This window comes from Electrona antarctica (genome assembly GCF_951216825.1).
Source record: "Electrona antarctica genome assembly, chromosome: 8".
Classification (NCBI taxonomy): domain Eukaryota; kingdom Metazoa; phylum Chordata; class Actinopteri; order Myctophiformes; family Myctophidae; genus Electrona; species Electrona antarctica.
This window is the reverse complement of record NC_136789.1, coordinates 8,403,428-8,430,697: the sequence shown is the minus strand read 5'-3', so window position 1 is coordinate 8,430,697 and position 27,270 is coordinate 8,403,428. Positions and strand designations below refer to the sequence as shown.

The following is a 27,270-nucleotide window of genomic DNA, read 5'->3' as shown; positions in this document are numbered from 1 at the left end:
TTGATCTACAGTGAATATATGCTGGCTACAGGCCATTTATGTATATGTATATTATTAACAATTATTATCATAACCTCATGATCTGCTGCAATGCATCTGTCGAGAGAGAGTCTGAGAGACAGACAGAGAGAGACAGACTATTTCTCACCCGTGCCTCTCACGCTGAGATAAGGAAGTGCAGTGCAGAATATATAGTGGAGGAAGATGAACTAAAGATACAGAGGGAAAAAAAACTTGAACGACCTGTTTCCACTTTCAGAAATTGTATGCCACACATGGCTCATACTGATACTTCTGGGTTTAAATTACACCATTAGAATGTAGTGATCTGCACAACTGCAGTGATATTGTCATCAAGGCAAGGCATACATTGACCTAGACCTAGAATGCCTGTGATCATTTAATTAACTTCGTAAATTTTCATACTGTATATACTGTATGTAACAACAGAGCCATTCTAGGGCTAACATTGACCAGAGTCACCAGAAGTTGGCCAGCCTATATGGACTGAAAGGAAATGGCACCAATTTGAACAACACTGTCTGAGGGCCCTTTAGTTGCAATATTGCTTGGTAATTATTAATGAACCTATTGTCGAGCCAGAACAGATTATTAGATTTAGGTGGAGCAGATTTAATAGAGTTCTGCTGGCTTTGGTCAAAGCTAAATATAAGCCAGCCAGGTCTTCTTGCATTTTAATTGAATACTTTTTTGCAGTGGATGCTGCTGTGCTGAACGTGGTGTTTGACATTACTACCTTTCCTCCAGCCTGTCATTTGCATGTGTGGCCAGGCTCTAGAGTGGAGCAGCATATTGTCCCAGTCAAACAGAAGCCCTTTTGTTGCACTCTACCCAGTGGCTCGATGACTTCATGGAAAAAGCAACGTCTTGCTACAGATAGCATCTTTTTTCGCTTTTAGTTGTGAACTTCCTGCTTGTGCGAGTGTGAGACAGCTAGTGCACACATACTGTAAATGTCGGAGGGAATACCCATTCCTTTTTTGGGTCTGAGTGTAGGTTCTTTTTATCCCCTCCACAGTAAAATCATTTATCAGCAGTCTGCGTGTGTTTGCTGTTTTAGTGGCATGTCACTGCCAAGTGATATATTGACTGCTCAATGGCTCATTCCCTCCTCTCTCAAATTTGTTAGTGGAGTTCAAGGACATTTGTTCCAACTAGCTTCGGTTAAAAGATAATTTGTGGTTGGTGCAATCACCTTACTCACTCAGACATTCAGTAGTACATTAAGCAGTAGGTGTCCCGTTGGTGGCAGGTAGAGAACTGCCATCATTGTGTGTAACTAATTCAGAAACGCAACAAACATGCTATCCAATGCGAAACGGGTCAGCAGAGATTCCAGGTTTGCTGCGAATGTGACGTATGTCTAGGCTATCCCTCAGAGGGTAGACCAGAGAGCAGCAGCACTGCTCCAAAGTGCCCACTTGAGGAGGCACTGACATTCTGGGATAAAATCATGTGCTCGTCTCTGAGACTCAGCAATGTACACACACTTGATAGTCGTGTGTGTGATGTGGTGTTAAACAGCCTTTGACAGGATTTTTATTAGTTTTATTAGATCACTTAAAGTTGTTTGTGATGTGATCTTGTTCTTATTTGGACTACTGAATATGCTGGCTTTATTGTGTGTGCCGCTTATCTGCACCCACTGTCCAGGTGCGTGTAAATAGGTATGCTCTGAAATTGTGCCGCTTATCTCTCATAATCTCATTAAGATTAATATGTTGCCTTCCCATGCCGTGAGAGGACTACCGAATGTGTGCTGAATACTTGGCCCTACTAGAACATCAGTGCTTTCATGTGCCGTTGCAGAGGAACCAAAGTAAACATAATGTCCAGAGTATAGTCCCTTCTGAGATGTTGGAAAATTGGCTTGTTCTGCCCATGTGGACAACCTGTTCTACAATGCAGTCTGCGGGTGGAGGGAAGTGCCTGACCTTCTATTCACATGTTCTATTTATGATGCACTCTTAATTGTCTCACACACGCACGCGTGCGCACACGCACACATGACTGACTATGCCAATATTGGGCTACTACAGGTCATTTTGTATCTACCACACAGTTTACATCAACCATTAAGCCCAAAATGATTATATTTGTGAGATAAATTGTTTGTTCACAATGTTGGATTAAAGTTCTCAGTCACCACGACTGATTTCAGTCATTTGGATTCCATAGAAGCCAGCATGTCTTCTATGGAAGCCTATCTACGTGCCTATCTACAAGCTCTTTTGGAGTCCATAGAAGCCAGCATGTCTTCTATGGAAGCATTTCTTGGGTATTATTATTGTCTCCACCAGGCCGAAGGCATGGGGAGAGAGTATGTTTTGCACTCCGTCCGTGTGTGTGTGCGTCCGTCCTTCCTTCCGTCCGTCTGTTACCAGCTAATCTCCGGCACCGTTGGCCCGATCCATGCCAAACTTTGCACACACACTCCCTGGATGCCAACGATGAACCTCTGCCCCAAATATTCCTCAACGGCCTGTTATAGCGCCACCATGAGGCCGATTTAGGTAAAACACATTTCTGTAGATTACTCGTACACATTTTATCCATACATCACACAATTCGGTATACACTATCTCCATAGTCATGTGATCAACACGGATCTGCACCATTTCCCATCTTCCTTCCTGATTGGCTAAGATTCGCTTCCAAAGCTCACATGATTGGTCCGTTTCGAACAAAATGCCACAAATCACAAACACAGTGAGCAATTTCCATGAAATTATACACGCACATTTCCACTAAGCCGAGAACGACATGCCACTAATTCTTTTCCAAATCAGCCTCATGGTGGCGCTATAACAGGCTAATTAGGCCATAACTGGCTATAACTGCATCAATCTGTATACAACTTATGCAAATCGGTACACATGATCTCTGTAGTCATGTGATCAAGACGAGTCTGTTGGATTTCTCAGATTCTACACTGATTGTCCTGCTCATCCAGAATTCTATCCTGATCTGGCTCTGCATTTCCTCAACAAAATGAAGAATTGTTGCAAAAGATTGTTGTTTATATTACTCCTAAACATTTTGCCAAACATCACACACACTCCTATCCTCCTGGTGGAGACCTGTGCCCAGAAGGGCACTTTTTCTAGTTTCATCTGAAATTCAAATGGAATAATTTCTATTGAAAGCTGTTGAATGTATCTGCAATCCTGCACTAAGTTGTCACTTGGATTTTTACCCCATACTTCTCTAGTTGTCAAACACCTTGTCCTAGTAGATGGTGTTGAGTCACTGAGCCCCTAACATTGTGGCAACTGAAAACTGAAAATAGCAGATCTACAAGCTTGTCTGCGAAGCATATGAAATGAAATGAAATTATTACTATATTTACCCAGGGTATCTGGGCTAAGCTCAAGAACTTGTTTCCAGCCAGGCCCTGCTCATAGAACACATTTCATCGTAGTGGTTCAATGCCTTGTTCAAGGGCACTTCAGCGGTGGTAATTTTAACGTGTCGGACCGCTGATTCGAACTGGCGACCTTCCGGTATCAAGACCGCTCCGCTATCCGTTCGGCCACCGCTGCCATATACCTCTGCCATGTCAACATTAGGTTTTCTGTTTGCACTCACAGATCTGCTCTTTGTATTATCTGTTTGATGTACAGTAACATATAGGTAGCAGGTTTGTATAATGTACACCTTGTAAACCTCGAGGAATGGTACAAATCTGATTTTATTTTTTGGTTGAATTGAATCATAGTAGAATCTCATTTATTGTAATGAAATGAGGGTCCGACATGAACGGATGCCTGAATGCCCGGGGCAGGAAATAAAAACATGTGGACAAGTGAAACCTGTCTGGACCTGCCCAGGTCAGGCAAGTACCAATTGAGTGCAATGTTTCGTGTTGTTTTTCATTCTGGATCTGCTTTTTCTGAACCTCTCTGCTTGAGCAGGCCTAGACTGCAACCAAAAGGGTCAGTTAGAACTTTACCTTCTCGCATTTGTACAGTGCATGGTGATCACTAGGTCAGTTACGCCCCGGTCTCATCAGTACCCGTGTACAGTGCATGGTGATCACTAGGTCAGTTACGCCCCGGTCTCATCAGTACCCGTGTACAGTGCATGGTGATCACTAGGTCAGTTACGCCCCGGTCTCATCAGTACCCGTGTACAGTGCATGGTGATCACTAGGTCAGTTACGCCCCGGTCTCATCAGTACCCGTGTACATTGATGGAACTTCTTCAAAGCCACTGACGCAATTTCATGCAACGCCATATCATGTCTCGTGAAGTGAGTGATGTAATTTAAATGATGCTGGAGCCCTGCTGAGCATGTCTGTTTTGAAATGACTAGACTATACTATATCAGTTTCTGTCATATTGCTTTTAATCTCAACTACAATTAAATCTATTGATCGGTGTAAGATAGTCGACAGGCAATGGATTTATATATACAGTGAGAGAAATCTACATGTAATTCCAAAGAAGCAGCCAACATATTATGTTGGCTGCTATTACATTATAATAAGCCCTATAAATGGACTGGTGTTAACAGTAATACAGATATTATAAACCAAACTTTTAGGGGATTGCTCACTAACTGTTTCAAAAATCACGCCCGTGTGAAGTAAGTGGTCCCTGGAACTTCCAGACACACAGGTTGAGAAATGACAAGAGTTACCGTGTAGGTTCCCCAGGGGGTCCCTCTACTGTACTGTCACTGTACTGTCACACCCAAAGTGTGTGTGTGTGTGTGTGTGTGTGTGTGTGTGTGTGTGTGTGTGTGTGTGTGTGTGTGTGTGTGTGTGTGTGTGTGTGTGTGTGTGTGTGTGTGTGTGTGTGTGTGTGTGTGTGTGTGTGTGTGTGTGTGTGTGTGTGTGTGTGTGTGTGTGTGTGTGTGTGTGTGTGTGTGTGTGTGTGTGTGTGTGTGTGTGTGTGTGTGTGTGTGAGTGAGAGACTGTTTGGCTGAGACTGTTTGGCTGCGAACAGTGACACTTGGTTGTGAAAGCCAACCAAACGCTATTTTCGTGCTCAGACCCAGCCAGCCAGGGACAGACCCAGGCAGCCAGAGACACACAAAGCTGTTGACATTAGAGACTATTGCATTGATGGGGTTAATAATAACTGTGCTACAAACATGATCTTGCTCAGACAGCAGCCATTTCCTTTTCTGCTCTAACAGTGGAATTGTAAAACATAACGATGTCCTTTTTATTAAACGTTCTTAATCAAAACATTTCCACATTGTGAATGTTGAAATAAACCGTGATGAACAGTGCACACATAGTTTAGAGGAATCCTCTTGGCCAGTGATTTAGGTCCTTATACAGTTTATTGACTCTGTCTCAAAGCAGATCGAAAACAGACTTCTAGCTGGAGCTATGAAGAATTGCGGTCTGCTGGGTAATACTGATCTTGAGGTTAATTTGAATGCACATAGAGCACAAGGCATTTTCAACTCTCAAATAAATGTCTTTTTGCATGTATGGTGCTGTATCCCTAGAAGTCGATATACAAATGAAAATGTGCAGCAAGAACATCTTCATGCAGCAGTCCCTGATTTTAGTAGTGTTTTTTTGGAAGGTTCCTTGGCCTTCTTCTTCAACACTCAATTTTCAATTCAAAGGAGCTTTATTGGCATGAGAAATTATACGTTTACATTGTCAAAGCAAGTGTCAAAATATTAAAACAGTTGAAAATGGGGAAGTATATACAGTTGGAGGGGGTAGCACACGGCATTTTGTAAACGGCTATGTCACATTGCATCGTGCAGCTTTTTTGAAACAAGTAGCATTCTTTTTGCAGTCACTTTGGGACAAATGGGAAACTCAATGCAGCATTCATTCATTCATTCATTAAAAAAAATGTGTAAATTAAACTGTACAGTGTGAGCATGCTTGTAGAGCCCACCATTAGGTTGCTCACACAGCTGTGTCCAACGTACTGCTAGAATATTGACATTATAATGTTTGTGGAATTACCTGAGCAGGTACTGCACAACGCCGCAAAATATCCACTCACTGTTTCCTTGGCCTACATGAGTTCTGATGAGCCACATCATCACCACCAGCCTGCAGTTTAGCAGAGCAACTGCCCCCAAAGTTGTTTGGCTAAAGATTTGACATTCTTTCAGTTATATATATTTATAATAATGTTGAGCATGTTGATGTGCACGGATTTCTGAGAGGTGTTCATTTAACATTAACAAAATAGTTCAAGGGGAATTCCAGACCAGCGTTTTTTCTTAGCGCAATCTGATGTTCTATCCAACAACCAGTGGTAGAGGCAAAAAATAAATGTGTCCAGAACGCACCGTAGCTCAGAGCATGCACACTGGGTCCTAGGCTCGTTCGCCTTTTTACAGAAGCCCCTTTGGGACAATACACTGTGCATCGTATTAGGTCGTTATGAAAGAAGATGTGTAGGGAAGAAATCACACACGTCTGAAGTGAGGGGCACTCTTATCATCGTACATCATCTATTCATTGTCAATGGGAATTTAATGTTTGTTAGGACAAAAATACCGATTTACTCAGACACATATGACGTAAATTCTCCATTCATTGTCAATGGGACTTTAATGTTTGTAAGACGGAAATTTACACTATTGATGAATATATATTTTTTGATACATTAAAATAAGGGATTTAGCGTATGACCCAGCATGCACGGTCGGAGCTGCAGTGCACTCTGTTTGGAGTTATGTAATTTTTCACCTGTACCACTCGTTATTGGACATAACATCAGATTAAGGTAAGAAAATGGTTAGTCTGGAATTCCCCTTTGTGTGCAATGTTGTCGACACTGAGCAGATTCTCTTGTTAGTGTAATCTGCACAGCAACACTGACTGAGGACAGCGGTTGACTGATTTTAATCAAAGTTGGCAGCGTTGAGTTTGTATTCCTCCAGTAGGGCATTCTCACATTATACTGGAGATGTATGATAACTAGCCTGGCCCAGCCAGGCGGGGGGGGTGGGAGGGGGAGGGTGCCGGTCGCAAACAGGTGGTGGATCCTATTGGTTCACTGATCTGAGCACCTGTGACCCGCCCCATCCCCTCCTCCCCTCCCTGGTAGAAAACAGCGGAGAACACTGTCTGACGTCACCAAATTTGGAGCGTGCCTCTGAACTGTTTATTCGGTTAGCGAAATACAAGGAAGTCGGCTTCCTAGTTCCTATGCCAGAATTTCCAATGGGTTTCCCCAGGCTTTTCATTTTTTGAGCCGAATGCGAACGAAAATATAAGCCTTGGTACCGAGGCTATATGATAACTGACTTGGCTGCCATTATGATTGAACTACCGGTAGTCTCACCAAACTTAGTGTCCGACTGAAAAATTAAAAAAAGGAAAAGATTCAGAATATTCTCCCCTCGCCTGATATCATTGAGGATGCGCTAGGACTTGTACACACGTCCAATGCATCCCTCGATTGGATACGGAAACGGTTAATGGTCATATGAAGATTTCTGTTTAGTCAGCTGAAATGTTTTAGTCTAGTTGTAGTCAACTTAATGTACAGATTTTGTTGACAAATGTGTTTTGGTGGGCCTTGATGGCGTCATAATGCTTGATTTTTACACTTGGTTGCATGCTGAAAATAGTCTATTTAAAAGCTCACAATGTGCTGCGCTGTCGACGCGTTGTGAGCTTGTAGATCTGCTATTGTCAGAGCGCAACACCGGAGTGCAACCAAACATAAAATGACTTGTCCTTTTAGTTGGATCTTAGTTTTTATTTGTTGACAATCGTCAATATATTTTGTCTTAGTTTTAGTCATCATAGCTTTGTTTTTATTTAGTCGGTGAAAAAAGGTAGTCGACAAACATTTTTCATCATAGTTTTGGAGCTGTCAATGGAGTAGCTCAGATAACAGTCGTTTTCCCACAATGGGTGTATTCCCGACTTGCATAAGCCTAGTGGGCTGAGTTATATTTATAACGGGGGTCTGCAACCTTTTTTTAAATGAAGTGCCATCTTTTTTTTCCCTAGAATAATCAGTGTGTCATATCAACATTCATTTCAATGACGCCATCAACAACACAAAAGGTTCCAACATATTTTGATCGTCCACGAATATAACGTTATTCCTCTTTGTTATAATGATCATTATTAGACTCTGAACAATAACCCACCTATCTCACAGACTCTCCTCAGAGTTCAGAGTTTTAATGAATATAGAATGTGCAGGATGTAATTTACATACAAATGTGAGGTATTTCATTTATTTGACTACATTTTTTTTTAAATAGTTTATTTTAAACCAAAAATACTCTCTCACACACTTGTGCCAGTGTTCACCCTTCGCGGGTTCGACTCCCGATCCCGACGACCTTTGCTGTGTGTCAACCTACTTTCAATCTATCAATGGTAAATGGTAAATGGTAAATGGTGCATTTATATAGCGCCTTTATCCAAGGCGCTTTACATAGATTGTGCATTACATTCACCCATTCACACACACATTCATACACCGATTGCGGCGGAAGCCATGCAAGGTACCAACCAGCACATCGGGAGCAATTTGGGGTTTGGGGACAGGAGGAGCCGGGATTCGAACCGCCGACCCATGGATCATTGGACGACCTGCTCTACCTCTTGAGCCACAGTAAATCAATAAAGGCAGAAAAAATAATCCTGGTCTCTAAACCACCCTAAGAATATGTCACAGGCCAAACACTAGACCCAGTGCTAATGTATTCTCAATTCCAGAAAAGGTCTGAATACATCAATTTCCCCAGCCGGACGTAGCACTTGGAAGGAACGCGTTATTCCGATCAGTTCCGTTCAGCCTGGGCGCCTGGTGGAGGGGAATGGAACTGGTTGGAATAACGTGTTCCTTCCACGTGCTACGTCCGGCTGGGGAAATTGATGTATTCAGACCTTTTCTGGAATTGAGAATACATTAGCACTGGGTCTAGTGTTTGGCCTGTGACATATTCCCAGGGTATCTAGCTCCTCGGACCGTTAGCTGCTGCTCAGTAGCACCACTCAATCTCGCTTCTCATCGCTCCCTGCCACAGTAAATGGCAGGTTACTAAATTTACAATTCAACATTTTTGGCATTTAACACACTCTTATCCAGAGCGACTGGCAAAGTGCAAGGTCAGAGTTGGCAGCACGAAGCCACGAACCTCGGTCAAGCAGCAACGATGTAAGCAGTTGAGTAATTGGAGTGCCAAGAAAACCTGTAGAAACATTACACTGTATGACCAAACGTCAGTTGATACCCTTTCTAATTAGTGTTTCTAATGAGTGCCCTTTATTCCACTAAATGGAAATTTGAATGCTACAGTGACATTCTATCGACAGTGTGCAGAAGGCCATTTCCTGTTACAGAAAAACCACCATCCCTGTGCCGCTCATGCATTGCTCCCCTATACAAATATGGTTTGAGGTTCGTGAGGAATAACTTGCCTGGCCTGATCTTAATCCTATCATACACCTTCGGAATTAAACAATTACGTCAATAGCGTCAGTGGCCATGAGGGATGTATTGATTCATTACTAGCTGATGTGAGGCCTGGCTCAAATTTGAAAAAATAAATAAACGGGAAGCGGATCAGGATTTCATTTTGCGATCGCGGCACGTCCTCTTTCCTGTGCGACGGCGACTCCGGTGTTTTTACACTAGACTAGATGGTGCCGTTTGCTGACATGAACAAAACGACAAACAAAACGAAAGTCGTCAAGTCGTCCTTGAGAGTTGTTTATTTAGGTATTTTATCAGACACACCCCTTCCTATATAAATCCAATGAACTTAAAACTCAGTTTTGATCATGTTAAAACACACGTCCCTAGTTCTGGTAACTTGGCGCTGTTTAGAGGCCCCTCAACGAGCTGCATTCATGATGGTTGGCACTTTTTATAAAATAGGCCCCTCCCGCACAATTTGGAAGCCAGTCATAGCCAATGATGATGGCATATGAAAAATCTGAAATGTGTGAGTTTTGCCCGTAAAGCGTAGTAGTAGCAAAACATTTTGAAGAAAACGCATTATGGCCGAAAATGGGCAGGGCCTACATGATACAGTGAGTTTCGTCAGGATCATAAATCTTGGCATGGCGTAGCCAGAGATAATCAAGTTATTGGTCATGGTCTATGTGCTACAAAGTAACTAGGATAGAATTAGATGTCAAATGTCAAACCTGTCACCTCTATCTAGCAAAACGGCTACTTGTGTGAACACTGCCTCACAGCTAAATGTGTATTTGTAACACAAACTGTGTTTGTTCATATATTTAAATGCAGGCCGGGCATGCTGTATCAAGGCCCTGCAGATTGCATAACAAGTTATTCTTGGTAGGTTGTGATTGTGGCACCGTGGCACGTTTGAAACTGTTTTTCCTTGAATTCATGAGCCAAGTAGCCATGGTAACGGTTCTGAAAACGTTCTCATGTTTGAAGTTTACACAAGTTACAAGATACTTCTATCGGGTCCTGATAATCGTGTGTGCGTGTGCGTGTGCGTGCGTGCGTGCGTGCGCGCGTGCGTGCGCGCGCCCCCATATCTTGCAGCACTGAAGGATGAATGGCAAGTTTCCTACTCCTCTCCCCTTTCTCTCATGGCCATGGGGCACCCACTCCCCACTGTTGTTGGCAACAGTCTCCAGGAAGTGTTTCCCCATTGCTCACATCACTGCTAAAGTGTAAACAAGCTGCCTCTTTTATTCATTGTCTGGCCTGGGAGGGGAGGAATGGGGAGAGGGAGAGAGAGAGGTAGTGAAGTCAGTTTGCAGGAATGTGCCTGGGCAGGCCTGGGTTGACACGACCCAGATGACTGTGAGGGAATCCTTGGCAGAGGGAAGACGGGGAACCCCGATCAACACCTCCTCCAGCCTGCTCTCTCTCTCCCCTCCCTCTTTATTGTTCCTTTCTTCTGTCTCTCCCCTCCAGTATGCCTGCCTTTGTATCCAGCACTGGAGCTGCAGTCAGCCTGTCTGTCATAAAAAACATTATACGAGTATGGAAGGCAGAGTTGTCGCCGGGAGAGGGCTCATGTCAGACTAGTGGAGCATGGAAAACAGCGGGACACATTTCTGCTGCTTTTGGCATAGAGCATAGAGTGTTTTCATTTAAGTCTAAGAGGGTCCATTTTTACAGTCAAATTGACACTCTGGTCAGGACTTTCTTCTGTGTAGGACTTACGGGTGTAAGTTAAACCGTTCTAAGCCTGACAACGAGCGTAATTTCAGGAAAGAACTGCTAACATGGATGGTTTGGCATGGATTTTGAGTGCACTTGTCTGTCTCATAATCAATTAATCTTCAGAGGTGGAGAAAATATACATAAATCAAATCTATTTTAGTTTAAATGAAAATGCTAGTAGGTGGCAATTACCATCCCATGGGTCACCAAATGATATGCCCCTGTCTGAAAATATGAAAACCCACCATGCAGCAAATTTGAAAACATGGAACACAACGCTTCATCAACTATCATTACACAAGTTGATGATCTGTCCCAAAGCTAATGGTAGATATACATGTGGGATCTGGCCCACACAGCAAAATCCTGAGTGTTATTTTAACTCGGAGAGTGTACCAATGTAACCTTACGACAGTTACGGGTCCATCTGGTTACATTTTTACATCAAGTTATGAACCTCAGCTCGCTCAGTCTACTCTACAGTATGTGTTGAAGTGTCCCTGTGCAAACCCCTAACTGTTCCCTGGGTGCGGTGTTAATGGCACCCACTGTGCTCTTATTTGTAAATGCAGAGGACAAATTCCACGTTTTTGTACCAAAATACCAACAACAATAACAAATGGGTAAATTATAACACTGAGGCTTTTACTGTGCAGGAAGCTGTTGTAATTCACTAGTTGCTGTGCCGGGTTGCCTGAGGGCATTTTGAAATCAAAGTTTCCTAAACACAATAACAGGCCTTCATGCAGCCTACTCAAATAGCATCATTTCGGAAAAAGAGACAGGACCTCTGTGTACTTAAAAACACAATAGCCTCTTTGTGTTTTCAACAATGCACTCTCACTGAACTTAAAATAAAACGTAATTAAAAGACTATAATGCACAGAATTGAAATAATCAGCAAACAAATGTTCCACGTTGCTGTTTGTAATCTGGAACATTTTGACTGTGCCATGTGCCAACGTGGTCCTGTGTCTAGGATAATTTAGCTGTTATTCATTATGAAGTTCTTGGGTGAATCCGGTGGTCGTGATATAAAATATTCTTTCTTTCATAGCACATGTGTAATGTAAAGTGGGCTTTTAGAGTTTTGTTTTTGGAAGGAACTTGTGGGCTCACGTCATGGCCTTTCCTTTTTCCACCTCCCCCTCTTCACAGGGTCATCATGTTTGATGGGCATGTAACACAGCTGAAAACTACTGCTTTAGTGTGGTCAAAACACAGTAACACACTAGAGAAACATGCTGCTGCTTTAAACAACCAGATGTGATGTGAGGCTTATGAGAATGTCAACACAGTGGTGAAACGCTGTCTGTGCCTGTTTTAAAGCTACAATATACACAGGCGGCAGTCAGGCATCTGCTTGAGACCAGGTTCGATTCCCGGCTCCCTCTGGGTTAGTGTCGAAATGTCCTTGAGCAAGACACCCAGTCTAGGTTTACTGGCGGTGGGTGCGCCCCTATTTTCACACTGTGTCAAGTACCCTACAAAGTAGTACACTACTTTGCATAACTGTTTTACCTGAATGCACGTTAATGCACAGCAGTATGGCTCCAGTAGGCTACGCTTCTGTGGTGCTGGTGTTCTGCACGCAAGAAGAATGCCTCCTCCACCATCAAAGAAGAGATTCGTCCAAAGCAAACTTTTATTTTCGCCCCTGCAGAAATTTGTCTGATTATTTTAAGTCTACTTTTGTGTGTGTGCGTGCGTGTCTAAACTCTCATACACTATAAACAATATAGGCTTAGGCTATCAGCAGTTCTGTGCGCATGCTATGCGCACATGTAGGCGCATGCGCGCGACTGTGGTACTGGGGAAAAAAAATCACCATTACACCACTGGCAATTAGCGGACGCTCTTAATCCAGAGCGACTATGTAGGTAGGCTACTATAGTACACCTTCCATGTTCTGTGCAGGGAAGGTTGGTCATCTAATACAAGAAAAAAACAATCCACATCATACAGTATGCAAACTCTCAAAGTTACACTATTCTCAACCTGAAAGCGCTCCTCTTTCAGGTTGAAAAAACACCTTTTTTTTTAAAGGTGCATGGCAGCCTATGTGGTCGCCTTTTGGTAATTTCTCATAGGTTTTAATATAAAAAGGCAGGGCATATTGGCAGTGTGTGAAAAAAGACTCATTATGTTTCATCATAGCCTTGTGTGAGTCCTCTGACTCATGTTTCATCAGAGCCCTGTGGTTTCATCATTAAGCCTTATAAGCCTTGTGGTAGACTTGATGAGACAATTACAGATGAGGAGCCAGGTGCGCGTCTCATTGTTGTGGCCTATCAGTGATACAAAATTATTGATGTGTTGTGATTTCTAAATGATTGATTGACCAGTGTTGTGGATAAGATGTTCAACTTGTAACTATCTCTAGAACAACCTTTTGTGTGTGACGCGACTTGGCCTGTCGTAGCGCCACCATGACGCTGATTTGAAAACTGTCAAGTGGCATTTCTTCCTCAGCCTAGTGGGAATATGCATGCACAGTTTCACCGCAATCGGGCGCTGCATTGAGGAGTTGTGGCGATTTGTACAAAACCGGTACAAAACGGGCTACTCCTGAAAACTTTAGAAGCCAATCCAGGATGGATTATGAGAAATCCAACAAACCCGTCTTGATCACATGACTATGGAGAGCATGTGTACCGATTTGCGTGAAATGTGGATAAAATAAGTAATATTAGAAAATGTGTTTTACATATGTCGGCCTCCTGGTGGCGCTATAAAGAGCAGATGTGAAAAATTTCAGGCAAAGGTTTTTCCTTGAGAAAAACCACTCTAGGGAGTGTCCATACAAAGTTTTACACAGATCCGTGGAGTTAGAGGTAAAAACACTAATCCGCCAGTTATAGCGCCACCATGAGGCTGAGTTGAAAATGTTACAGCGGTATTTCTTCCTCGGCCTAGTGGGAATGTGTGTGCACAATTTCATGGAAATCATACGATGTGTTCATGATTTGCATTTTGTTTGAAACTAAGCACTTTGGAAGTCAATATTAGCCAATCAGGATGGAGTCTGAAAAATCTGAAAGACCCGTTTATTTAAATGGCTCTAGAGTGACTGTGTACCAATTTGCGTGATGTTTGGACAAAATCTGTAGGTGTACTGTCCAAAAAAATTGTTTTGCACAAAGCGGCCTCCTGGTGGCGCTATAAGAGGCCAATGAATGCTGTGGCATTCAGGGAGTGTGTGTGTGTGTGTGTGCAGAGTATGGCTGCGATCATGCAAACGTGCCGGAGATTAGCTGTCCACAGATGGACGGACGGACACATACACACACGGACGGACTGCCTTCGGCCTGGTGGAGACAATCAACCTATATTTATATAGCACATTTAACACAGCGAGTTGACCAAAGTGCTTCACAACAAAATATTTAAATTAAAGCGAATTACATCACGCAGAGCAAAGAAAACATAGCATAAGAACCAACGTGAGACATGGACAGTAGGAATACATAAACAAGTTAAAATCAGATAACATTAAAAGCCAGGGAAAAAGGTGCATTTTAAGTAGGGACTTAAAAATGTCAATGGATTGAGCAGCTCTAATATGGGGTGGAGGTTGTTCCATAGCTCAGGGGCTGCCACCGCAAAAGCACCCTGCAGATGCAATAAGCAGATGTGAAAGCTTCTTAGTTTTTACTGTATTTATTCTGGTATATTTTAATGTAATGTTATCCTATATGTATTGGTTATTGTCTGTCATGTTTGTTTTACATGATAAGAGGTAACCTGTGAATAAAATATTCCTATTCTATCTCTGCATCTCCGGCAAGTCTGTCTGGTAAAAAACGCAGGATTTGACACAAGAAATTTGATTCAAGACGGGACTATAGATAATTTTAATTTATTTTCTAACGAATAATTGTATTTCTTGATCTCTCTCTCGCTCTGTGTGTACACACACACACCCCGCAACATAACAGGAGCACAGGACGGGTTCAGACGTTTCCAAATGCGCACACATGCAGTGATTGCACAGCGTCGGGCTGAATGTTCTATGGTGCAGATTCTAACTAGTTTTATGCCATAACTATTTTTAAAACTCCAGATCAACATTGCTTTACCAACATGACACCTTAATTTCCGCATGGAGATCAATAACACAGTCAAATAAGTACCCGTGTGTCCAGTACTGTCCACTGTCCATCTCTGCTGGTGACAAACACATTTAATTCTGCATGATTTGCAATCGTTGACAGGTCTACAGCAGGTATCTGGCATGCTTGGAAATGTCAGGGTGCTCAGCGAGGCCTCGGCCAGTCCTGGGATCATGCTTGGCTCGCGTCTTTAAACAGTTTACACGGCGAGCAAAAAAGGGGGTTTGCTCTGCAAGCTCCATAAATTTCACCGAGTGGATAATTGGGGCTAAAATCGTGTAGTGTGAACTCGGCATTATTAAACTAATACTTACTCTTTGCCCATTTTACAAGCTCACAACGTGTCACAAGATTTTAGATCTGATCTGTTATTTTCTGTGTATGTCTCAACCCCCCCCCCATAATTGGGACACATAATGGGGTTCATATTGTTAATTGCTCTTTTGTCTTTCTCCCACCATCTGCCACGACAACACCGTCATTCCTCTACAAACTGCATGGTGTGACATCAACAGAGCTCCCAGCTGAAGAAGGTAAATATAGATTTTTCCAGTGTGTGCTGTCTGCGATCCTCCTCCCTTTACTATCTGATTAATATTGTTCCGATAGGACCCATTGTGTTTTTTAGGCCGGGAGGTAAACTTGGAGAGTGTACACAGCCTCAGAATCACACCCATAGACATACACACTACAACTCCTCTGTCAATACATGGATGGATCGCCTTGCTTCACAGATGACTCAAGCTGCTTATACTTTGTAGATCCAAATCGGCAACACGGGGAATCCAAGTCGATACACCTTACATTCTAGACATGCATTTGTGTAAAAACACTTTATGTATGTTTATTTATCAAACTGAAAAACAATTAACCACTTCAGCCCAAATATACTTGTTGTGTGTGTGTCGAATAGACAGAAATAGCCGTTCTACCATGCACAGTGGATCTGCTATTTTTGCATTATATTTTAATTTTTAAGAAATGTACACATTTGAACATTTTAGCAAGTATAAAACATTTGGAAACATTTTACATATCCAAAATGGGGACACCAGTTTGAAAGTGGATAATTCGGTTTTATGCTGGGCCTGTTGATGAACATTTGTGCATTTTTTTTGTACCATGCATGTTCTAGGCAAATCGCTATGGGAGCTGGTGGTGGAGCAGTTTGAAGACCTCCTGGTCAGGATTCTGCTGCTAGCTGCCTGTATCTCCTTTGTAAGTACCCAAACCACTAATATAACCAGCTACCAATAAATGTCACTGCTCACCAATGACTGCACAGATCTTATTTTAAAACAGTTTTAAGACAGATTGGCCCCTTTTCCAACAGAGTTGAACCGGTTCAGTTCTTTTTTTCCTGCCTAATATTGATCCAGTTCAGAGTGTTTCCACTGAAAATGGGATTGGGTTGGAAGTCCCTGCAATACCTCATGTACATCCTCCTCCTTGCGCTCCTAGTTATAATGTACATAATTAGTAATTACCTTCTCATGTGCATACCTTGTGTACATACTTAATACACACTTAACTGCTATAGATACTTCCTTCTCTCTGCCCAGGATTGATTGACAGGGATTCCTTCTATATGGGGGGATCAAGCATGTCTCAGGAAAAACAGGAAAATTCCCTATGACACAATGGCCTCAAATGGTGACACAAGTTTTAGGACTTTAACTGGGTCAGAGAGGGGTGTGGGCAGGGGAGGGCAATTCTGACTACATAACTTTTTTCCATCTATTACAGTGAGTCCCCGGTGCCTCGGAGTGGAGTTGCTATTTCTGAGAGTAGGAAAACGGCTATTAAAATGTATATGTGACACAATATATCTCCTCTAACGGGCCGTGTGTGTGTGCTCTGTGCTGCAGCTTTTCCAAGCCAGATGCCTGGAGTCCAGGCGTGGGCTATAACTGCAGGGGTTTGCAGTGTGGGCTTACTTTTCCTAATGTGAATTGGGCTTCCCTCGGTTGTAATTTAAAATGCACTGTTTATAGTGGAACAAGGCCTCTGTCCTGTTCCATTGGTGCATGGCTCCCAAAGAGCCCTTACAATATTGAGATCTGCCTTGCATGTTTTCATTCTTCAGGCCGGCAAGTCTCTCAATGTAATTCCCACTTACAGTAGGTCCTACACACCAACTTTTGTAAGCACAGACAGAGGTCTCTCTGAACTTGGAACATTGATGAATTGAGCTCTCGCTGACCTATCGTGTCTACCTCTGCCCATTAAGTGCTTCATGAATTTGTTTATGATGCAGTTATTAATGGTTACATTGTGTTCTGGAAAGAAGTAGGTTGGGAGTGGTATCAGCCAGTAACATGCAGTGTCTGTCCCCGTTACAATGTGCTAGACCCCTGGGAGATGGATTGCTGAGGTGGAGCGCAACACCTACCATCAGCTCCCAGTACTTCCTGCACGACTTGCCACACCCAAGCCATGCTACTCATACCCTGAGTTGGCGGTGCCCGGGATCGAACTTGTGGTTCAAAGGCGAGAGCTATACCGACTGAGCTACACGGACACTGAGTTACCCCACCCCCCCCCCCCCCCCCCCCCCCCCCCAAAAAAAAGAGGAAAAACCCAGAATAAAATTAACTGATTTGTCCGTGTTTGAATACACTCAAATTGGCACATTGGACTTGCCTGCATTATTTGTATGACAAATAACCAGTTGAGTCAGTTGACAAGCAAATCCAAATTGGTAACCTGAATCATTTACTGCACTTCCTCCATTTGATTTCAAGGAAGGAGGAAGGCTGACTTTATTTTTCTTACTTGCTCCCCTCCCTTTGTGAAATTTTTTAGATTGTGTAGGGATGGTGGACTGTGGAAGTGACTAGTGAATTGGATATGGTTCTCACAGTATAGATTTTGATAACTAGTGATATTACAAGCAGTTTTTCCTCACATTTACGGGTGGCATGTATTCCAGACTTTCATCACTCCCGACTTGTGTCGTATATAGCCTGACATTTTTGCTGCTCTCATTTAAATCCATATTCCTTATTTTTTGTTTGTTTTGTGGTGATTTCTTACTAGGCCCCTTGGGGTTCATTTAATGTCACATAGGCAAATTACTAATTTGTTCTAACTGTTAGAAGGTACCTTCTATCAATGTAGCCCTGTTTACAATTCTAGTGCAAATAAAACTCCACCTTGTGTGTGTGTGTGTGTGTGTGTGTGTTTGTGCAGGTCTTGGCTCTGTTTGAGGAAGGAGAGGAGACCATCACTGCCTTCGTTGAGCCTATCGTCATCCTTCTCATTCTCATCGCCAATGCTGTTATCGGGGTCTGGCAGGTGTGTGTGGCTGTGCGCACCTACTGAAAGAAATTGGATAAAAGCGCTATATAAATGCACAATTTACAAACCATGCAAGGCGCCAACCTGCACATCGGGAGCAATTAGGAGTTCAGAGTCTTGCTCAAGGACATTCGACAAGAACTCTGGGGGAGCCGGGGGGAGCCGGGGAACCTCGCGGTTCCCATCTGGCGCCCTGAGCCACTGCCACCCCCGAAGAAATGCTGTGAACTTGTGCTGAGTGGATGACTTCTGTCAAGGCTAAGAGTATTATGTCCTATGCCTGCACTAACCCCAACTCTCATCCAGTATACCTTTTATGTATGGATGTATGGCGCTGTCAAGGCCAGAAAGTATTTTTTGCCACTCAGTAGGCGTTTCCGCATAACTTCCGGGTACGACGATGTCGCACGCATAGCTTCTATAACTAAAGAACGTCACATCGCAGATTCGCGGTGACACACTTTTCTCCCCGCAGGTAATGAGTTAATAGATGTTGCTGCTGGCAGGGTTTGCATGGTTTACAGCTGAAGAGTTTACAAGTGCATTTCTTTAAAAACGACTGTCTGTATTTCTGTCCCGCCAGGAAAGGAATGCTGAGAATGCCATTGAGGCTCTGAAGGAGTACGAACCAGAGATGGGCAAGGTGTATCGTATGAACAGGAAGGCTGTGCAGATGATCAAGGCTCGGGAACTTGTCCCTGGAGACATAGTGGAGGTGGCAGGTATGCAATGAAAAACTGAAATGCAAGAAATTAAACTGTACGTTTCTCACAGAGACTGTTCCGTGCTTTGGTCTTATACAGTATTGGAAGCTTGCGCGTCTGCGGCACACTCACGTCTAACGCTATGCGTCTATGTCGCAGTGCGGTGTGCGTGAGACACACACACACACACAAACCGTACATTTTGAACAAACGCAGACAGCGATGTATCTTTTGCCACTGACCGCGTTTTTTCCGTGCTGGGCAGGTTGTGTGGGCGCTCTGTAATCGGTCCTTCGCATCACGGAAATGGAAACTGCACCCACAAAGCTGCGTTGAAAACGCAGATGTAAAGTCAGTGACTTATCATGGCCACAAAGCACAGGCGTAAACGGAACTTCCGCATACTCTGCATATGTATGACTTGACAACTGAACCGTGCACAAAGCTGCTCTTCTCTAATGTATATCTAGATAAGCTCACGAGTCACAACGCATCATGGATGTGACGAGTTGTGAGCTTATATATCTGCTATTTTTGGCCTGTGACGCCATTGTACAATGGAGCATAAATTATAGGCTTAACTCACACATGGCCGCCTGTTTGCCTGTAGACCAGTATTGCTGGCACTCATGTCCACAAACACAGACATACACAACCCATGCCAATGAGCCAGTGAGTCTGGAAACACTACTGGAATATCTCAAACCAAGATACATAAGTGCCTTTTCTCTGGTCCTGCAGGTGCCAGTGTGTGCTTGCGTGCGTGCGTGCGTACGTGCGTACGTGCGACCGTGCGTGCGTGTGGGTGGTACTGTTTAAGTGGCTGCGGTCGTTTCTGTATTTAGGGTCCTTTTTAAATTTCCACAGCTTTTCCTCTTCCCTTTGCTTTCCATGCTCTCAGTCCATCCACCTGGACGCTTCACGTTTGTCAGCTTCACTCGCACTCCTAGCTGGTACACACACACACACACACACACACACACACACACACACACACACACACACACACACACACACACCAACATACAGTACACACACTTCTGTGATTATGTTTGGCAGTCTCATCTAAAAATAGACATCGGTATGGAGTTGTGTGTGAACACACATATAGATGTTGTAAAATTCACACACATGTACTGAAAGGACATAACTTCACTATCATCATGATTATTGATCTCAAAAAGCATCAGAATGGTGTCTCTGGAAAAATGGTGTGTACAAGACTGGAATGAGATCGCAGCCTTCATTCATAATTTGTGCTCTGCCGGCCTAAAAAGCCATTCACATCACAAGGCACAGGTATTTTATGCACTGTATAAGATAAGCTGTGTGCTAGATACACAGTAGATACACAGGTAGATACACAGTAGCCTGCATCCATTCCAGTCTAGCTCGTTAACTAAGTAAGGGCTCGTCTGAGGACCACCTTGCAGAGGGCCTTTCAGACCTTTCATCATCGTTGGCTGCAATCTTACATGTTGGAACTGGTTTATGATGTAACATTTAATTTAATGGACTCAAGTCATTTCACTAAACTGGTTCTATCACAATGCATGTGAGTTTGTTGTTACCTGCAGGCATCATTGGAAATAATTGTATTTCTTTATGTGTAAGTGCGAGCACAAGATTGTGTGCCATTGCACACAGTGGCCCTTGCAAACCCAACAAATGACAGTGAAGTCACAATGTTCACAACACATTCACAATCATGTTCACACAAGTTAAAGGACTCTGCCTTTCTTCACCCTCACCATTAACACCAACAGTGTGACTATGATAACCTCCCTCACTGTAGTGATATCTTCGAGCAATGCAAGCTATTGAGGTTCAGTGACTCTTTTTGTCCCTGATGCCAAAGAAGTATGTCATGAAGTATGTCATGATTGGATCAGTATGGAAATCTCCTGCAATTAGATTGTCTCTTTAGCCAGACTGTTGACTCACACAATTGTTTCAAACACAAACGCTTCCCTCATACAGTCTGTGCAACGGAAGTGCAGAGGATGATGTAAAGCGGATGCTTTACCCCCATCATTGCAGTCGCGTACATTTGTCCTACTGTAATGATTTACAGTAGGACAAATGTACGCGGCTGTAGTGGAAGTAGTCTAGACATGTATAGGTTTTTGATTAGCAGAAATGGAAATTCAAAAATAAAATGTAAATTTATATTGTGAACATACTGTATAGAGTGCGCGCACACAGCTTCCGTTCTCGACTTTCAAGAGGTGTAGTTACAACAGACACTAGCATTCCAAGCCAAGGTTGTGGAATAGTTGTCTGGCTACGCGGAATGTCTCAAGAACAGCAGTAGCATAGCTCGGAAAATGTTCCGGGAATGAGTTCATGTTTTATATTGATTTCTCAGTTTGAGATCGCGCTACTACTACAGTCTATCAGCATCTCTGTGTCTAGCAGATAAACAGAAAGTGGTTGGTCAGTCAGTGAAAAGGTTCCCTCCTTGTTGACTTGAATGGTAGCTGAAATCCTAACACCCTTTTATCTCGGATTCTAATCCCAGATTCCGATTCTAATTAAAACGAGCTTTATTCACGGCGTCTCTGGTGGCGGTTATATAAATCATGCATCAGGTGGTCCACGATAGGATTGCTTATCCGTGAGCTACCGTAAGTACCTTTAGTATTCAAGGGGCAAACATCACCCGGGTTAAGGCCTGTGATGATTTTTGCCCCTTGAAGAATAATAAGGCTTTAAAAATGCTATTTAAAGAATGGCTAGAGAGATCACAGAAGTCACACTTGGGCCATATGTTTTTTTAGACAGTGGAAATAGCTGGTTAGGAAGGAGCTTTTGGTCTGCCAGTGAAGGGGATGTTCTGAGCATAATGAGGTACATGGATCATGGTTGGCATACACTGTAAATACACTCAGAAAAGAATGTACTCTTATCAAATCATCTGTGGAAGTGTTTTGATAGTCTAGTGCTAGTATATGCACTACTATGCAGCCTGGCACATATTTTATAAACACAGTTATATATGTGACTGTCCTACCCTTCATTTTGACTGACATAATCTTGTTGCTAAGCGGTGTTAAAACAGCACAACAAACAACACTTGAGCTTGGTAGTGCACCACCGCACAGTTTTTCTCCCTCCTCTCTCTCAGAAAGTGTGTGTCAGGGAACGGGGACGTTGAAGCTCCTGGCTCAAACACATGTGGGTTTTGGTGACAAAGAAAACAAACAAATCTTCCTTTTCCGCCATTACATTTCCCAAGCTTTTCTGCACTTCAGATTACCCAGTCTCTGTTCCATGGGAACTGGATGTTAGGGGATAAATTAAGCTCTTTGGAGGCATTGGAAAAGGACACTGGTATAGACCACAAATGCCTTTAAAGAGAGAAAAGCACATAAATATATTTACACGCAAGTTTCCAATCCTTCTCGATGACTGTAGATTAATTGCCAGCCGTGACAGCCAAGGGTTACGGCATATATGTGATTCCCGCTTGCACTCAAACTTTCCTGTGTTTCTACTTTCTAAACACTTTAACACTATAGCGTCCCCTTTGCATTTCATGCAAAAAATAGCCGATCTACAAGCTCACAATGCATCGGTGAGCTTGTAGATCTGCTATTTTTGGCCTAGAGTTCTGGTATGGAGGGAGTGCCAGTGCGTTCTGTTTGAGCCTTACCAAAGAAAGTCTCCTGTGTGAGTTGATAATGACTTAATGAATAAAATATTTGGTAACACTTTACTTAAAGTCGGGTCTATAATGCATTATAATCACATTAACTTGGCTAGTTCTTATGAAGTGCATTATAATGCATTATAAATGTAGCACATTATAGACCCGACCTTAATATAAAGTCTTACCAACTTTGTCCAAGTTGAAATAACAACAAATATTTGACCATTACAGTTGCATCGGAAAAGACATGTCGTATCACCCCAAGCTTTAACAAATCATATCCACCAGTTTGAGTTTCAGAAACGGCTTTTACTCAATATTTCAATTGTGCCTTTTCTATTCTAGAGTGCCTGTAGAACAGGGGTGCCCAAAAGGTAGATTGTGATCTACCAGTAGATCAAACAGCCTATAATTAAAAAATAAGAAACCCTATTTTTGGTATCTGCAACTTGAATTAAGATGACCTTATTGATTGACATAAAAAATGGCCTGTCAGCTCAAACCCACAAAGCAATACTTTGATTTCAAGAGTGTTGCACACAAACATCAGTAGCATTACAAAGTTATATACAAGAAAACCCTTCCAACTCCACCCCCCCCCCCTCCCCTATTTCCCATTCCAAGTGTGTTTGTCTTATATGTAGCCATCACTGCATTTTTTGTTTTGTTTTTCTTTTTGAAAGTAGCTCTCAAGTCAAAAAAGGGTGGGCACCCCTGCTGTAGAAGGTCAAGTGTGAGCAAGGAAGCAGGTTTCAATGGGTTGGCATTTCAAACGTCTTTGTACCACGTCTGCTGCTGTAGACCTATTGTCTCCAACCAGCTCACACACAAATGCAACTTCTCGGTCCACATCACCACCTCCCTCATATCACAAACGGCTCTGTATTAATGTGGGAGATTTATTTTATTCCATAAAAAATAGTACATTTGCACATATCTAGAAGCTGTCCTGTGTGTTTGACCCATCCTTTTGATTGATTGTTTGATTGATTGAAGTTTTTATGTCACAGTATGCAGAATGGTAGCCCCTTTCGGGACCCTTGATTAGCTTTTCTGAAGTTTGGACGTCGCTGCCCTAGGGTCCGTTCACGGAGAGCGGCGTGCTGCTTGAGTGTTGGTGAGATGTTTCAAAGATGCATAACACGGCTATAGGAGACAACGGAAATGTGGGCGATTTTATTTTTTATTTTTTACAAAGTTTTGGCTTCTCCGAAATTCTCTCTTCCTCACTTCCCATGTCCCGCCTCCCACGACACAACAGCATTATAAACATCCTGCATGTACGCGGTCGGCCAATCTGAGGCAGTAACTAGGACGTGCAGCTAGCCAGTCGCCACTCGTGAGGCGGTACATGGGAAGTCAACAAGGAAGTCAAGGAAGTGAGGAAGAGAATTTCGGAGAAGCAAAAACTTCAAAAAAAGATTAAAAATACTTAACGGCATCGGCGGTTAATGTGATTTCGCCCACGTTTCCGTTGTCTCCTATAGCCGTGTTCTGCATCTTTGAAACATCTCACCAACACTCAAGCGGCGCACCGCTCTCCGTGAACGGAGAGTATGTACATCTGCATCCCATGGAGGGCTTAATAACCGATCAGGGACCCTAGGGCAGCGACGTCCAAACTTCAGAAAAGCTAACCGAGGGTCCCGAAAGGGGCTAGCAGAATGGGTACATTTCAAACGAAAGCACAAGTCGATACAATCAAAAGCTGTGGTTAGCCATTCACCAGCATCTGGGGTCCATCTCCAGCTCTCACCACACAGCAACAGCGCAAAGTTTACCTTTTCAAAACGTTGGTACTTCACTTTTTGCTGGTTTGGCCTCCTGACATAATGGTGGAGAAAGCAACAGTCAGACTGTCACTCGTCTCCATAGACAATGCATTGAATCACACCAGAGCGTGTCTCCATAGACAATGCATTGAATCACACCAGAGCGTGTCTCCATAGACAATGCATTGAATCACACCAGAGCGTGTCTCCATAGACAATGCATTGAATCACACCAGAGCGTGTCTCCATAGACAATGCATTGAATCCATAGAGTATATATATAATAGAGACTGAACTGGCGCGAAGCTCCGCCCCCCCCAGCTATTCATGTCAGTGGAAGTTGCTCAGTGGCGTTTTGAAGCACCCGGAAGACTGCCGGAAGTCCCTCCCCGGACCTCAACTTTGAGGTCCTGAGTGACGTAGGGCAACCGAGCGCTCAACGTTAAAGCCCAGCTGCACGGGGTTTCCCGGTCATGAATCCACGGGTCCGCCTGTAGTCCCTCCTCCTACCACTAGGACCCAGAGCTTCAACGTTGGAAAGTCTGCCTGCCCCCTTGATTGAATCACACCAGAGCGTGTCTCCATAGACAATGCATTGAATCACACCAGAGCGTGTCTCCATAGACAATGCATTGAATCACACCAGAGCGTGTCTCCATAGACAATGCATTGAATCACACCAGAGCGTGTCTCCATAGACAATGCATTGAATCACACCAGAGCGTGTCTCCATAGACAATGCATTGAATCACACCAGAGCGTGTCTCCATAGACAATGCATTGAATCACACCAGAGCGTGTCTCCATAGACAATGCATTGAATCACACCAGAGCGTGTCTCCATAGACAATGCATTGAATCACACCAGAGCGTGTCTCCATAGACAATGCATTGAATCACACCAGAGCGTGTCTCCATAGACAATGCATTGAATCACACCAGAGCGTGTCTCCATAGACAATGCATTGAATCACACCAGAGCGTGTCTCCATAGACAATGCATTGAATCACACCAGAGCGTGTCTCCATAGACAATGCATTGAATCACACCAGAGCGTGTCTCCATAGACAATGCATTGAATCACACCAGAGCGTGTCTCCATAGACAATGCATTGAATCACACCAGAGCGTGTCTCCATAGACAATGCATTGAATCACACCAGAGCGTGTCTCCATAGACAATGCATTGAATCACACCAGAGCGTGTCTCCATAGACAATGCATTGAATCACACCAGAGCGTGTCTCCATAGACAATGCATTGAATCACACCAGAGCGTGTCTCCATAGACAATGCATTGAATCACACCAGAGCGTGTCTCCATAGACAATGCATTGAATCACACCAGAGCGTGTCTCCATAGACAATACATTGAATCACACCAGAGCGTGGCAGTGACCTGAGGCCAGTACCTGCTGGCAGGAGTATGTTAACATGCGTGTCTTCTTTGTCAGGGGTATGTAAAAAAACAAAAAACAAAAGGCCCAGTATTTCTTGTGATAACTCCTATACAGTGTCACAGGGAATATTGCACATAAGGTGTTCAGCCTTTCCACTCTCTATTGACAGTAAAGATTGTATTCTAGTACATAATTGTAAGCATCAAAGATGAGCGAACGCCTTGACAAAGGAGAAGTGACACAGGATGTTAAAAATAATTCAACTTGAGTCAACTAAGTACTGCATTCACCATGTGCCCTTGCTTTGGATGTGATTGGTGGTGAATAGATCTGAGAGCTAAGGGAGCTATTCATGAGACAAAAGATGCTAAGTAACAGATTTACAGAGGTCTGTCTGTTGCCTTGGGCTGGAAAAAGAAACGAGGACATTGCAAGCATTTGAAGTGTGTTCCTTCTTCTTTCTGTTTCTTTTCCTTGAAGACTACAAGAAACTATTTCACTGCTTTGAGATTCTTAGAATGGGGTAGGTTCACTAGGTTGACAAACATCTTGGGCTATGTTGGAAAGGGGTGAACTCAGTGGTAGGAAACCCCCAAATGGACCAAGTTGGGGCTTTGCTGTAGGAAGGATGTGAATTTGTGACGTTGGTGGGAAAGGGTGAGGTGTAGGGAGAGGAATTTGAGAAACAAGGTATGCAGGTACTTTACAAGAGAGTATCGTGTTGTGATGTCCTGGGGGCACGGTGGCACAGTCGGTAGAGCTGTTGCCTCTGGGTTCGATTCCCGCTGTGGGTGCTGGGGGCGTGTTCTCTCCTCCTCATCAGTGCCCATACGCTAGGTGGGGTTGGCAAAAGGCCCTCTGTTTGGAGTTTGCATGTTCTCTCCCTGTCCCCCAGGGTAGGTACCCTCACAAAAAACATTCAGTATCCTGGTCTCTAAACTGCCTCCCCCTGGCCAGCCTGATCGAGGGGAAAAGGAACTGGTTGGAATAACGTGTTCCTTCCACGCGATACATCCAACCAGGTAAACTCCCCTCTGTCAGGTGAAAAGAAGCAGCTTGGACTCCTCATGCATAGAAGGAAGCATGAGGTCAGTCCGTTGTTCTCCCCAGGTTGGCAGAGGGAGTGTAGCGCCCATGATTACATTAGATAATTGACACTGGGTGAAAAAATGGGTTACAAATATTGTGGGATATTTAAA

General features: G+C 43.4%; 1 protein-coding gene across 1 annotated transcript in view; it reads left to right on the top strand.

The window, feature by feature from the left end:
- atp2a3 (ATPase sarcoplasmic/endoplasmic reticulum Ca2+ transporting 3) overlaps nucleotides 1–27,270 on the top strand; it is a 65,595-nt gene that overhangs the window by 972 nt on the left and 37,353 nt on the right. Inside the window, exons 2-5 of the mRNA XM_079508215.1 lie at nucleotides 15,758–15,775; nucleotides 16,378–16,460; nucleotides 18,435–18,539; nucleotides 19,126–19,264. Coding sequence (XP_079364341.1) covers nucleotides 15,758–15,775; nucleotides 16,378–16,460; nucleotides 18,435–18,539; nucleotides 19,126–19,264 — 345 coding nt within the window. The remainder of the gene's footprint in view (nucleotides 1–15,757; nucleotides 15,776–16,377; nucleotides 16,461–18,434; nucleotides 18,540–19,125; nucleotides 19,265–27,270) is intronic.